The 13,669-nt window shown below is 39.7% G+C and overlaps 2 protein-coding genes across 2 annotated transcripts in view; one reads left to right on the plus strand and one right to left on the minus strand.

The window, feature by feature from the left end:
- Positions 1–1,802: 1,802 nt before the first annotated feature.
- LOC142657382 (2-epi-5-epi-valiolone synthase-like) lies at positions 1,803–7,285 on the minus strand. Its single transcript, XM_075832405.1, has 5 exons — positions 7,095–7,285; positions 5,246–5,873; positions 4,685–4,918; positions 3,004–3,256; positions 1,803–1,885 (listed from the first exon to the last, which is right to left on the minus strand). Exons 1-5 carry the CDS (start codon positions 7,283–7,285, stop codon positions 1,803–1,805), a joined length of 1,389 nt encoding a protein of 462 aa, XP_075688520.1.
- A 2,767-nt stretch (positions 7,286–10,052) lies between these two features.
- The window catches only part of LOC142657481 (uncharacterized), a 57,824-nt gene continuing 54,207 nt past the window's right edge, over positions 10,053–13,669 (plus strand). The window contains exon 1 of the mRNA XM_075832517.1: positions 10,053–10,068. Within this exon, the coding sequence (XP_075688632.1) occupies positions 10,053–10,068 (16 nt within the window). The remainder of the gene's footprint in view (positions 10,069–13,669) is intronic.

The raw sequence follows: 13,669 nt of genomic DNA on the forward strand, positions 1-13,669 counted from the left end.
GTGATGGATGCCACTGTTAGGCATCCGTCACAGGCATCCGTTACCTTTTAACATATACATCATGAAAAGCTATTGAAAAGCCCAAGACGTATATGTTAAACGGATTCCTATAACGTATACCACACAGTGGCAGATGTCACCCATAAACTCACATGTTAAAAAAAAAAAAGCATACAGCGCGGTATACATTTCTTTTACTGGATCCTGTTGGATGAAATATCGTAGTCTACTATGCTATTCCATTTTTTTTTTAAAAAAAGGGTATATCAATGTATATTTGCAAGATGGAGGCCAAAAGGAAACTCTTGTGGCTTCCATCGGGGCTATCGGAGCCATATGGACATGTTTAGCATATACGCCGGGAGCTTTCCCGATGTACACGCTAGATGTAGGCAAAAAACAAGATGCACATGGGATCTTAGCCGTGTGAGTTAAGAGTGTCTGGATCTTAGCATCTTCTATGACTCCAATGATCTCAATTTCTCAAAATTATATCAACCAAGGGTATTTTGGATATAGTGTAAGATTATAGCTACCTTGTGGCCACAAAATCGCTTCCTTAGATAAGGAAACACTGTCTGTAAGCTAAAGGTAGTATTACACGTCCCGACGTGGGCTGTGTAAGCGAGCGCAGATCAACGAAACAGCTCATTGCTCGGCGCTCGTTTGCTCCTTTCACAAGGAGCTAGTATGGGGACGAGCGCTTGTTACTCTGATCACGCGTCCCCATACATTTCTAACATGTCAGCAGCACGTCTCGCTGTTTACACAGGGTGATGTGCTGCCGACAACGATAAACGTTTATGCATTTTAATCGATGCAATCAGCTGATGAACGAGCGTTTGCTCATTCATCGGCTGATCGTTGCCCTGTATACACAGCTTAATTATCGGGAAAACAAAAATTGGCCAGTGTTAAGTCTTTCTAAAAACAGCCGACAGACTCAATTAGCAGAAGATATATCTTGCCTTTGGCAATCTAAAGCAATCTAGAATTGTTCTCTATATACAATATATAAGTGGCACCTTGTCTATAGCTCCTCAATACTTGAGGTAAGTAATACAGTTTAAAATACTGTTTCTTCTTGACTATCACAATATAATTCTGTTTATGGAGTATAAAAATCCTTTTGCTACATTCTACAAGAGCATTTACACCATCTTTTTACAAACCCACATTCCACTGGAATTCACTACAAAATGATACAATTTCCCATGCCTTCCAGCATGTCCATACTTATATATTATATTTTCTTGTAACTTCTGTATAGTTACAAATATCACCACTGCTCTAAGAGGAATTGTGTTACCTGTAATAATGTCAATGCAAAGGTCAAGGCTTATAGCCTTTTTTTCGAATCTTTTCCCATGCCAGCATAGAAACTAGATTTCCAGAGCTATGACTAGAGGTAAGAAAACATTCCACTTGTCGTAAGTAGGTTGCGTCCCAAATCATTGGGACATTTCTTTCCATTGAATATGCAACAGAATTTTTGTTATGGTCAACTTTTTTCTCGTCTTTATGTTGTATATAGCATAGGTGGCAGCACTAAGGGTCTGTCTGTGTGCAATATATTCCCAGTGTTTTACTACATAATTATCAGTTCTGACTGATAATCAGATTTCATTCACTAGAAATTCCCCAAACCCTGAAAATTAGAAGACCAGTCTATGCATTTGCTCCTCTACTGTCTACGAACTATGATAGATGATATTAGCTGAAGGCAGTTTTTTTTTTTAAATTCTTAAGAACTTTAGTGCCATAGAAATATTCTTGTAGAAATAATTCATGACATTTTTGATTTAGGTTGATAACTCTTGGCATTCTTCTGTCCACATCTCGAAAGCTCTTTTCATTGTTTCTTCATTTACATCGTTGAATATTTCTGCAGAAATATGTAATACAGACAGAAAATATGAATACAAATTCCAACGAAAACCCATGGTTGTAATAACTAGCCGGTTGTGAACCCACTGTGCTACTTCACCGGTTTGACTCTGGGCCACTTCTAAGGGCTCCTAAGGGATAAAGGGCTTCAACTTTATCTAACTAGCCTCCCCCGGTATTTAAACTTTAACCCTCGTATGGGGATCTGGACTTTAACGTGGGGTGACTACCTCCTGAGGTGATTCCAGTATGAATAGAAGCTGCCCCAATGGACCAGGAGACAATAGGGAAGTACACCGTAAGGTCAGGTAATGGCACGGACAGGGTCAGAGCGAGGTAAGGGCAAGCTCAGTATGTGGAGGAATGTATTCAGGCAAAGGGACGATACAGGCCGTAATTACTCGGCCGTAATAAACTCGGATGACAAATAGACGTTGAACCAAAGTTGCTCAGGTGTCAGGTGACCAGTGAGGCTGCTTTAATTATGCACTGAGCATCTGGAATTTGTTGGGGGTGACATGGGTGTGCGTGCGCCCTATGAAACATAGAAGCGGCCACAGTGCGTGATGCAGGGGAGCAGACTCACATCGGCGTCCATGCATGCCAGGAAGAGGCAGTATGGCCGGGGCCATGAAACGCTGACATACAGAAGGGACAGGACGCTGGCAGCAGGGGGGATCAACCCGGTTGTGGAGACCACCAGCAGGTGTGGCAACTGCCACTGGCTTTACAATAGTAAATATGCTCTTTGCAATGTATAAAATCCTTCATGGTTGGAATAGTTTCTGATATTCATTGTCAATCTCTATGAAGGCTATATAAGGCCACCATTTTATAATGTTTGGAGTTTGGTGAAACTTCTTCATAAAACCATCTCTTTGAGAAAGCCACCATAGAACTAGACCAGTGTGGTCTTCTCAAAGGGCTTTTGTAGACCAAAAATGTCTATGAAAGTTTTTTGATTTCCTTATATCCTATATTTATTCTTCTTTGCGAGGGCCACCCCTCTCGAAAACCTTTTTTCACTGCAATTTCGGGTGGTCGACTGGTAGTGGCATCACTGAACTTATTTTATGGTTTTGGTAGAACATTCCAACCATATTTTTTACAACTTACCAGCAGTTCCAAGTCCAGTAGGGAGAGCAAGTCGCTGTTTCCCACCGCTGTGCTTAAATCTCTCTTCTAATGCTTTCTTTATGAGTGAAAGGGTGCAATCCTTGTGCCAGACCGGAAGCTCCAGGGTTCCCATGCACTGTATGGTGCGCTTTTTCTCTTCAGCTGTGATGAACCCACTTACATAGGACACATATGTCATAAAAGCCATATCAATGTTTACAGCTTCTCCATGCATTAAAGCTGGAAGGACTGCCTGGAAAGGAAAATGTGACATCTGTATTGGGCTCGCATGGCAAATTACACCCAACCTGGATTCTTTGAACTGAGAACTTAATTGAACTCCTGATAATGGTATTGTATGGGCTAAGATATCAACATCTAAAGGACATGTACACTTCTAGTATTCACCTAAATTACCATGTAAGAGATACTCTAAAAAAGAAAGCACACAAACCAATGTTTACTGACATATCATGCCTATCTGCAGTGGTTACGTACCATAGATGTAGACCATGCGGTGTTACGGGGCCCGAGGAGAGTAGGGGTCAGACCAGGCTCCTACTAATGTCCTACTAATGGCTGGTGAAAACCTATACAGACAACCCTATTCAACAAGAAAAGGGTGTGGGGAATTAACCCAATGGCCAGGAAATGAAGTTTGAGGGCATCAAGCACCAAGTCCTTTTGTCCCAGGTGGTTTCAGGTGGAGTACTGTAAACCGGCATCAGAAAAGGGCTTCATTTTAATCTTTACTGTGGGACCCCGACACCTTTTGTCCCATCTCTGCCTATCCGCTAGGATGGCAGTAAGAGGATTGGTCCAAAATGGAGTCATTTATAGACTATTAAGATGTGGTCTAAATGAGGTTGTACTATTTCGGGGATAGGGGTCCAAACTTAAAGGGGTTTTCCACGACCGAACAATTGATGACCTATCCACAGGATAGGATATCAGTATATGATCGAAGGAGGTCGACACTCGGACCCCGAACCGATCTGCTGCTCCGGCCGTCTCGGTGCACCAGAGGTCCATGCCGGAAGAAGACAGTTCCGGTCACGAAATAGCGGTCAGAGCCATCTGCTTCTGGCTCCAGCTACTGCATACCTTTCAAAACATCTGACACTCAGAGGCAGCCGGAGCAAGTGATCGGTGCGGGGTTTGGGTGTCAGACCCCCACCAATTATATATTGATGACCTATCCTGTAGATAGGTCACCAGTTGCCCAATCATGCAAAACCCCTTTAAAGGAGTATTCACAGGATATGCCGTGAATGTCTGATAAATGCAAGTCCCACCTCTGGCGGCACATCCAGGCTGCGAATGAATAAAGAGGTGGCGAGAATTCCAGAAACAGATGTGCTTGCTGGGCTATGCTGTTTCTGTAACTCTCATTACCTTCTTTAGGAGTTAAGGAAACAGTATAGTACAGCAAACTCGGCTGTTTTCGTAATCCTGTCCACCTCTCTTCATACTCTAAGCCTGGATTCGGCAACCAGCGGCCACATCACTAGGTGGGACAGGGTTGCAGGTTCCCATTCTGGGGATAGGTGTGGTCCCTCATCTATTAGACAATTACAGAATATCTTGTGGATGTGCCATAAATGTCTAAGATGGAAATACCCCTTTAATAATAGTTTTGTCTTTACTGTACAATTATATATATCTTATTAATAATGTTTACCATTTCAAGCTCTGGGCTTATGACATGCCCATAGTCCACCAATCTATCAAGATCATCTTCCCACAGGTTAGGCGCAAGCTCTTCCAACATAGTCTGAATGGCCAGTCTTGTGGTTGTTAGGGCAGCATCTCCATGGCTAGCAAGGCCATTCCTGGATTGAAACTTGGTATCTAAAAGATACTTTCCATGACTTTCCAGCAGTTCAAATAGCCCCTTATGCTTCATTAAAGCCATCTAAAAGACAAAATGTTTTATTTTTTTATATATATACATTCATGCTTTAGTCTTTACCCCATCATTTCAATTTTTGTTTTTCTCCTCTGCTAATTAACTTTAGTCCTAATTGTTCTACTGATGGTGTTTGATGAGGTCTGATTGATATGAAGACACTGTACCAGTCTTATTTTAGATCTTTAGCCTGATTTATGACTTAAAAGTTCAGATTGGGGGGCACACCTTGGTAGAAGACCTGTACTCAGTTTAATTCTCCATTAAAAGCTGAATAATTAACCTTTTAATAAGTTAGGACAAAAAATACATATCTGGTAACCATGTAATCACCTTTAAGATTTCTCCAAGACCATTGGAAATCTGACGTCGAGGAATGGTCTGAATGAAAGATCTATCGAGAAAGGTGGCTGCCGGTGGAGTGTAGCTACCCAGCTTGTTCTTACAGTTGCAGAAATTGACTCCATTCTTTGCACCCACACTTGCATCCACATAAGACAGAAGTGTTGTGGGAACTCGGATATATGGGGTTCGACGCCTGTAAAGAGAGGCAGCAAGACCCACAATATCCAAGCAAACCCCACCTCCGATAGCTATGACTGGTTCGGTGCGTCGGTCAAGTCCAAATTTGTGGACTTCTTCTAGTATGGTCAAGACAAGCTCCATTGACTTGGTTTCTTCTGTTGTTTCGAGAGCAAGGATCTTATATGTGACATTATTGGCCTCAAAATACTTTCTGACTTTAGAACCATATATTTTTTCCACAGTCATGTCCATCACGACTAACCGCTTTTGGATCTTCTTTTGATGAACCTCAATTTCTTGTGGATCAGACACATGGCCATAAAGGAGGGTCATGTTATTGGGATCTAGAAGATTTTGGGTTTCGATTACTTTATAGCAGAAGTAAATGGGTGTTTTCACGGTCCAAGAGACACCAGTCTCTGTTATAGTCTCACCTCTGTTTAGGAAAAGAAATGGAAATAAATGTGACATTGGTCCTGATTTATCAGGTGGAGATAAAATTTACCGGTCTGAAATGTTTTCAGTCATGCTTAGATTATTCTTCTTTACCAGTTAATATTCATACAGTTGTTGCATTTATCAAAAATCTGCTAAATTTTTTTTCAAATTTTTCCTAGGTGCTCAATTTTTTTTATGAATGCATGGGTTTGTGTTATTAAAAATACAGTAAATCAGTGACACAGTAAGACCTTCTCTTCGGGAAAACCATCTCCAATCTAGATCAGATTTTTCTGTAATGGATTTTTTTAATTCCTTTATATTCTATGTATATTGGCCCTCTTTTTTTTTGAGGACCACCCTTTAGATTACCATTTTTCAATTCATGTTTGTTTGGTCGTCTCAAAGAGGTTTGACTTTACTTTAGAATATTAAATAAGTCTCCTATGTCTAGTTTAAAAAATAGAAAATTAATTATTTTAATGTAAAATAAATTGATTTACAATGAACTTAAAGTATTACTAGAAAATTAACTGGTAGCTGAATAACTCGATAATCAGGTATTACCGCTCCCTGCCCTAGAGCAAGGGGTTACTCGGTGCAGATGCCTCGGGGGAACAAGCTAGAGTTGAACATGAATTTATTGAAAAATATGTGAAAAACTGAAATCTTTATATATATATATGCAATATATTGTATGTAAATGTTATGTATTATACCCAATGACCATTTACATACACAAAAAAAACAAAAAAAAACTTGTTAGACTATGGCTGTTGCAATTCAACTTTATTTTTTCTCTTCCTATTTTACAATTTCTCAGTATTGTGCCAACTCTAATTCCCAATTAGAAAACTAACGTAAAAAAATATATTCTACAAAATAAATTAAACACTTATTAGAAAATATAAAATAAATATTTCAAATAAAAAAAATGGAGTCCTGAGGAACACAGACATTTTATTAGCCCTTTGTTGCTATTGCAATGGATTAATGGACATTTACTTTTATTCATTTTGCATTGACTCTTATTCCGAATTAAAAAAATAAAAATACAATACATTTGATAGAAATAAATCAAATATATAAATAAATATTAAGTACATTTTTAAATTAGTTTTATTTTAAAATTTCAAATAAAAATGTAAGTCTTGGTTTGGATGGCAATACTGAGGATCCCACACACATTTTTGTAGCCCTTCAAATGGGGAGCACTTACATTTTGGCCTGGGAAACAATCATTTGATCTTCATTCCAAGTTGTTGGAACTTCTTGTCCACTTTCCACACAACACCAAGTGTTCTTCACCTGTACGAGCTGGTATTCCTTCTGCTTGGTCCTGCTTCCTGCAATCTCAGCCTTGGTTGCCCCTCTGACAGGGGTAACAGTGTTAAACTCTCCTGCAGGCATCTCTGAAGGTTCAGTATTAGAGGATATCCAAGTTTTTCTACCAAAAACTCCAACTACACCTTCAGAAAATTTGATGTTTTATAGAATTTAAACAGCCAGTAGCTTTGTGAGGGAGTGGCCATGGAGGGAACATCTCACCTGCCTATGGTTTATAAAACTGGTGTTGTGTAACCTCGAGAGGGCGTGAAAAAAGTGATGATTCTAATCAGAGTGACAGGTTGTATAAGGAATTTTCACTGACAATTTACTGCTCGATTGACATTCTCCATTATCTAACATTGCATTCTTGTCTGACAGAGAATGAATCCTGAGTTATGAAAGAGGACCATACTGAGTGGAAGGCAGGCTTATATAACTTTTGTAAGCCACCTATCCTTGCGGCAATGCAACTGATTGATGAAAAATTGTTGCACATTTTTTTTTTGTTCACGTTTGCTGTAGAATCCCATGATTTACATTGATTTGAATTTTTGTACTACACAATCCCACGATTCTTTTTCTACCATTAGGTCGGGTTGCTTATCTCCACTGAAAGGAGTTGTTCATTTTAGACAATCCCTATGTGTCAGGGCCCTTTTACATGGGCCAATCATCGGGCAAACGAGTGTTCACAGAACACCCGTTCCCAATCATTGCCCTGTAATCAGGGCAACGATCAGCCGATGAACAGAAAACGCTCGTTCATCGGCTGATCGTATAGTTTCTGCAGCAGAAAATATTATCGTTGACATGATAGAAATGTATGGGGATGAGCGATCATAGTAACGAGCACTCATCCCCATACGTTACAGATAATAGCGCCTTGTGAAAGGAGAAAACGAGCGTCGATCAATGAGCTATCTCGTTGATCGGCGCTCATGATTACGCCCAAATTTGGTGGGGTAAACGGACCCTTAGAAGGGTTCCTTGAAAATAAGCTGATCACAAAGTTCCCCCCTTCTAGGACCCCCAGTGATCAGTTGTAATCTTTGGGAAAACCTGACAGTGTTAAATTTTCCTGCAGCGCCTTCATAGGGGAAATTAAGCATTACACAGTGACTATTCAAATCAATGGGTTGTGTGTGTAATACAAGACTGGACAGGTCCTCCAGAGCGAGAGACACTCTTTGTAACCACTCTACACTCTGGCCAAGAGATGAGGAACCTGAAGAGAGGCCCCTCCTCTATTTAAAGGGTATATAAAAATGTTTTTCTAAACTAGACAACCCCTTTAAACCCTTAACAAAATTATACATACATGTACGTGACAGGCATTAAGGCGAAATATGGAGCGGGCTCATGGAGCCCTATGGACACGTTTATTGTGTATGTTTAGAACTTTCCCGATTTACGCGTTCAACGTAGGGCAGAAATGTGATGTGAATAGCTCCTTACATCACAGATATGAGCTGGGAATAGGTGCCCGGTTATCAGATCTTCGGGATTGTTGGATGCTGGATTAAAGAAGTTTAAAGTGTCACTAAACTTTTAAAAAACTTTTGAAATGTCATTTGATCGGTGGGGTTTCGAACACTGAGACCCCCACCAATTGCTAAAACGAAACCGTAGAAGCGCTCGGGTGAGCGCTGTGCCGCCTCGTTTCAGATCGGCTTTCCTTGTGAAAGCCGAGCGAGGGGTGCACAGACTCATAGACCTTCCATTGAGGCCGTACACCACTCAGAGGAAAGCCGAGATAAGTCGATCAGTACCGAATCTTGAGCGCTTCTGCAGCTTTATTTTAGTGATCGGTGGGGGTTTCAGTCCTCGGACTCCCACTGATTAAAACTTCTAACATGTCGCTATGACATGTCAAAAGTTTTTTAAAAGTTTATTTACCGTTTAATATCTTATTTTGTATTTGCTTTTCAAAGGTTTACAATCCTTACAGGTGAGTTTTATATACTTTTCTATGACAATTTAATTATCCAGACTTAAGGGGGTTTTACACTGGACAATAATCGGGTAGACGAGCGTTCACAGAACGCTCGCTGGCGATAATTGCCCTGTGTAAACAGGGGAACCATCAGCCGATGAACTAGCAAACGCTCAATCATCGGCTGATCGTGTCGTTTATTATCGTTGTCGGCAGCGCATCTTGGTGTGTAAACAGGGAGATATGCAGCCGACATGATAATAATGTATGGGGACGAGTGATCCGAGTATCGACCGCTCGTCCCCATCCATAGCTCCGTGTGATGGGAGCAAACGAGCACCGATCACCGATGACTCACCGGATCTTACATTGTTTTTATTTATGACATTCAGGGCACACAAGGTAAAATTTACAAATTTCTTTCTGGTATCAGTCACATCTACAGATCAGATTGTTGAACTTTTGCATGCTTTATATGAGGACAATGGGAAAACAAGGCTGAGGCTGATGAGGCGTGAGGTGTGAGGCTATGTAACGTTTAATTTGGGCAGGGTTTCTGTAGGCTTGTGTAACCCTAGAGATGTTACATAAGGCAGGAGCGATTTTAGCTGACTCTGCACGTGCACATGAGTGACTGTACGGCGCAGATCTCACTACTGTATGTGTATAGTGCAGACACTCCTCTCCCAATAGTGCAGATCACAGAGACTAGAGGGGACTAGTTGTGGGTTAAGGTTTCTTGTCCGGGCACATTCCAGTCAATTACCTTGTCACCTAGAGCTATTTTAGGACTGAAGACCCTACAAGCAATTTACACATATTTTTTAACAGTTTTTTTTAATTAAGTTTCAAAGTCCACGTGAGTAAGTCAAACATTGAATCTTCTCCAGCCGGCGAAGAAGACCTGGTAGTACCATGGAAAAATCCCAAGGTACGTGTCCTGAAATCTCTGTTTGCCACTGTGGCAATCCGCGAAATGCATTCACACATTAGGGGGCATTTACTTATCTGACAAATATCAGATTTCCACGTCTTTTTATAACATTCTCGTTTTGGAGTTCACACTTCATCTGGGGAGACTTTTCTTATGGTTACTGATAATAGAGTATGACAAAGTAAAGTTAAATATAAAATGAATAAATACTATGTCAAAAACGTGAAATTCACCAAATGTCTTAAAGTACAGTAAAAAATAGTGTAGTACCGTCTTAGCCAGAAAAAATGATGCAATGTTAAATACTTTTATATAAAAAAAGACAAAAGTATTATAGGTTTGATATCTTTATTGGCTAACCAGAAAAAATATTAAAATATATAAAAGAAATTTTTAACTATATTTTGGAAAGTTGTTTTTTTTAATTTAATCCTATCAGTTTTTACTTTAGTTAATGGTTTAAATATGTAAATGCTGTTTTTAAGGGATTATTGCATTTTTATAGAATTTATAATATACATATATTTACATAGTGTCTTTACACGTGTCTTTATATATATATATATATATATATATATATATATATATATATATATATATAGTGCCAAAAATATTCCATTGAAACAGGGCTCATGAAATAAAGTGGTGGGTGCAAAGCAGCTAGAGCTTAATCCACAGCTCAAAATAACATATGAGAAAAAAGTTTGCAGCACTCCAGCAAGATCCAGTGAAAAATCTGTGGTTTTATTTGCCCATGTTTACAGCCAAGTGCAGCCAAAAAGTTTAAAAAAGTTCCATGGTGGAACTGAAACGTTGCTTGGCTTTAAACATGGGCAAATAAAATTACAGATTTTTCACTGGATCTTGCTGGAGTGCTGCAAACTTTTTTTTCCCATATATACAAGGTCCTAAGGTTGGACAGAAACTTTGCATCCGTTTGTTGTTTGAATAAACCACATTTTTTTGCTACATTGGAGTGCTGCAGGATTTTTTTATATATGTAAATTATTATTATTATTAGAAAATAAAATTTATTTTAATATGCAGATGTGACATGGTATCTATCTATCTATCTATCTATCTATCTATCTATCTATCTATCTATCTATCTATCTATCTATCTATCTATCTATCTATCTATCTATCTATCTATCTATCTATCTATCTATCTATATCTATCTATCTCATATCTATCTATCTATCTATCTATCTATCTATCTATCTATCTATCTATCTATCTATCTATCTATCTATCTATCTATCTATCTATCTATCTATCTATCTATCTATCTATCTATCTATCTATCTATCTATCTATCTATCTATCTATCTATCTATCTATCTATCTATCTATCTATCTATCTATCTATCTATCTATCTATCATCTTTCATCCATTCATCTCTCTTATATTTTTATTCAGCAAAGCTCCTCACAGTGACAATATTATATTTGTGGGTATGGTATTATAGAAGATTCCACATTTTACAACAGCTGGAGAGTCACAGGTTGTAGATCATTGACATAGATAGAGTATACAAATGGCAAAGTGATCTTTACTGCTTTCACAGATAAATCAGCCACAGGGTATACAACGCTCTGTCATTAAAATACACCAATTTCACATTCTAAAATCCTACTGTGGTCTGCTGCACATGAGTCCCGTACACCTCCAAGAGATCTGACTTTAAATGAGATTCATATATGCCTGCAAGCATAGATCTCAAGATAAATTCTGGTAAACCCTGTCATAGAGGTGGAGGAGCTGTCAATTACTGCCCTATATCCCCAGGTCCTGGGCTTTTGTCTCTTAGATACATACTACAGGGTGGGCCATTTATATGGATACACCTAAATAAAATGGGAATGGTTGGTGATATTAACTTCCTGTTTGTGGCACATTAGTATATGGGAGGGGGGAAACTTTTCAAGCTGGGTGTTGACCATGGCGGCCATTTTGAAGTTGGACATTTTGTATCCAACTTTAGTTTTTTCAATGGGAAGAGGGTCATGTGACACATCAAACTTATCGAGTATTTCACAAGAAAAACAATGGTGTGCTTGGTTTTAACGTTACTTTATTCTTTCATAAGTTATTTACAAGTTTCTGACCACTTATAAAATGTGTTCAAAGTGCTGCCCATTGTGTTGGATTGTCAATTCAACCCTCTTCTCCCACTCTTCACACACTGATAGCAACACCGCAGAAGAAATGCTAGCACAGACTTCCAGTATCCGTAGTTTCAGTTGCTGCACATCTCGTACCTGGTATATGGGGTACAAAGATAGTGGGGCCATTCCCATTGAAAAAACTAAAGTTGGATACAAAATGGCTGACTTCAAAATGGCCGCCATGGTCAACACCCAGCTTTAAAAGTTTCCCCCCTCCCATATACTAATGTGCCACAAACAGGAAGTTAATATCACGAACCATTCCCATTTTATTTAGGTGTATCCATATAAATGGCCCACCCTGTACATCATAGCAATGCGAAAGTTAAAGGTGTTTTCAACTACCGGACAACTGATGACCTATCCACCGGATAGGTCATCGGTACATGATCTGTGGGGTCCGACACCTGGACCCCGCAACGTTAAGGTGCTCCGGCTGCCTCCGGGTACCGGACATACATGCCAGAAGCAGTTGGCTCCATCCACGGAATAGCGGCCGAGCTGCAGTACTGTATTCAAGTGAATAGGAGCAGACCTGCAGTTCTGCAGCACGGCCGCTATGCTTTGTAGAAGCCAACTGCTTCCGGCTCCGTACATAGCATAATGGGCAATAATATCCGGTGCCCGCAGGCAGATCATAGCAGGGTCCGGGTGTCGGACCCACACCGATGATATACTGATAACCTATTTGGTGGTTAGGTCATCAGTTGTCCGGTAGTGGACAACCCCTTTAAGAACTCTTGCTCCTCATCAGTACATGTTGGCTGGGTAAGATGCTTTTGATGCAGCTCTTGGGGGTACTGGTTCTCCTTGCCGAGATCCAGCTGGTGTAGGGAGTTTTACAGGCGATGCTCCCTGGGAAAATAGGAACTATGTAATGCTTGATTTCCCCTGTGATGTCTTTATAGTGAACACTTACTCCTGGGTTCCTCCACAGATTGCAGCACTGAGGCGACCTGTGATCCTCTTGAAGGGGTTGTCCGGTTTCAGCAAATTAGTGTTATTTTTTGTATTATTAAAAGTTATACAACTTTCCGATATACTTTCTTTATTAATTCCTCACGGTTTTCAAGATCTCTGCTTGTTGTTATTCAGCAGGAACATTCATTGTTTACTTCCAGTGGGTAAAATTCTGTCCATGGTCATGTGATGGACACACAGGTGCTGGGATCGTTAGAAGACACAGATCTGATACACGTAATGTAACTGTAACGATCCCAGCACCTGTGTGTCCATCACATGACCATGGACATAATTTTATCCACTCAAAGTAAACAATGAATGATCCTACTGAATAAAAACAAGCAGAGAGATTGAAAACCGTGAGGAATTAATACAGAAAGTATATGGGAAAATTGTATAACTTTTAATTATAGACAAAATAAGATACATTTGGTAAAAGTGGACAACTCCTTTAAAGCCAGGAGA

Source organism: Rhinoderma darwinii, chromosome 7, assembly GCF_050947455.1.
Source record: "Rhinoderma darwinii isolate aRhiDar2 chromosome 7, aRhiDar2.hap1, whole genome shotgun sequence".
Lineage (NCBI taxonomy): Eukaryota > Metazoa > Chordata > Amphibia > Anura > Rhinodermatidae > Rhinoderma > Rhinoderma darwinii.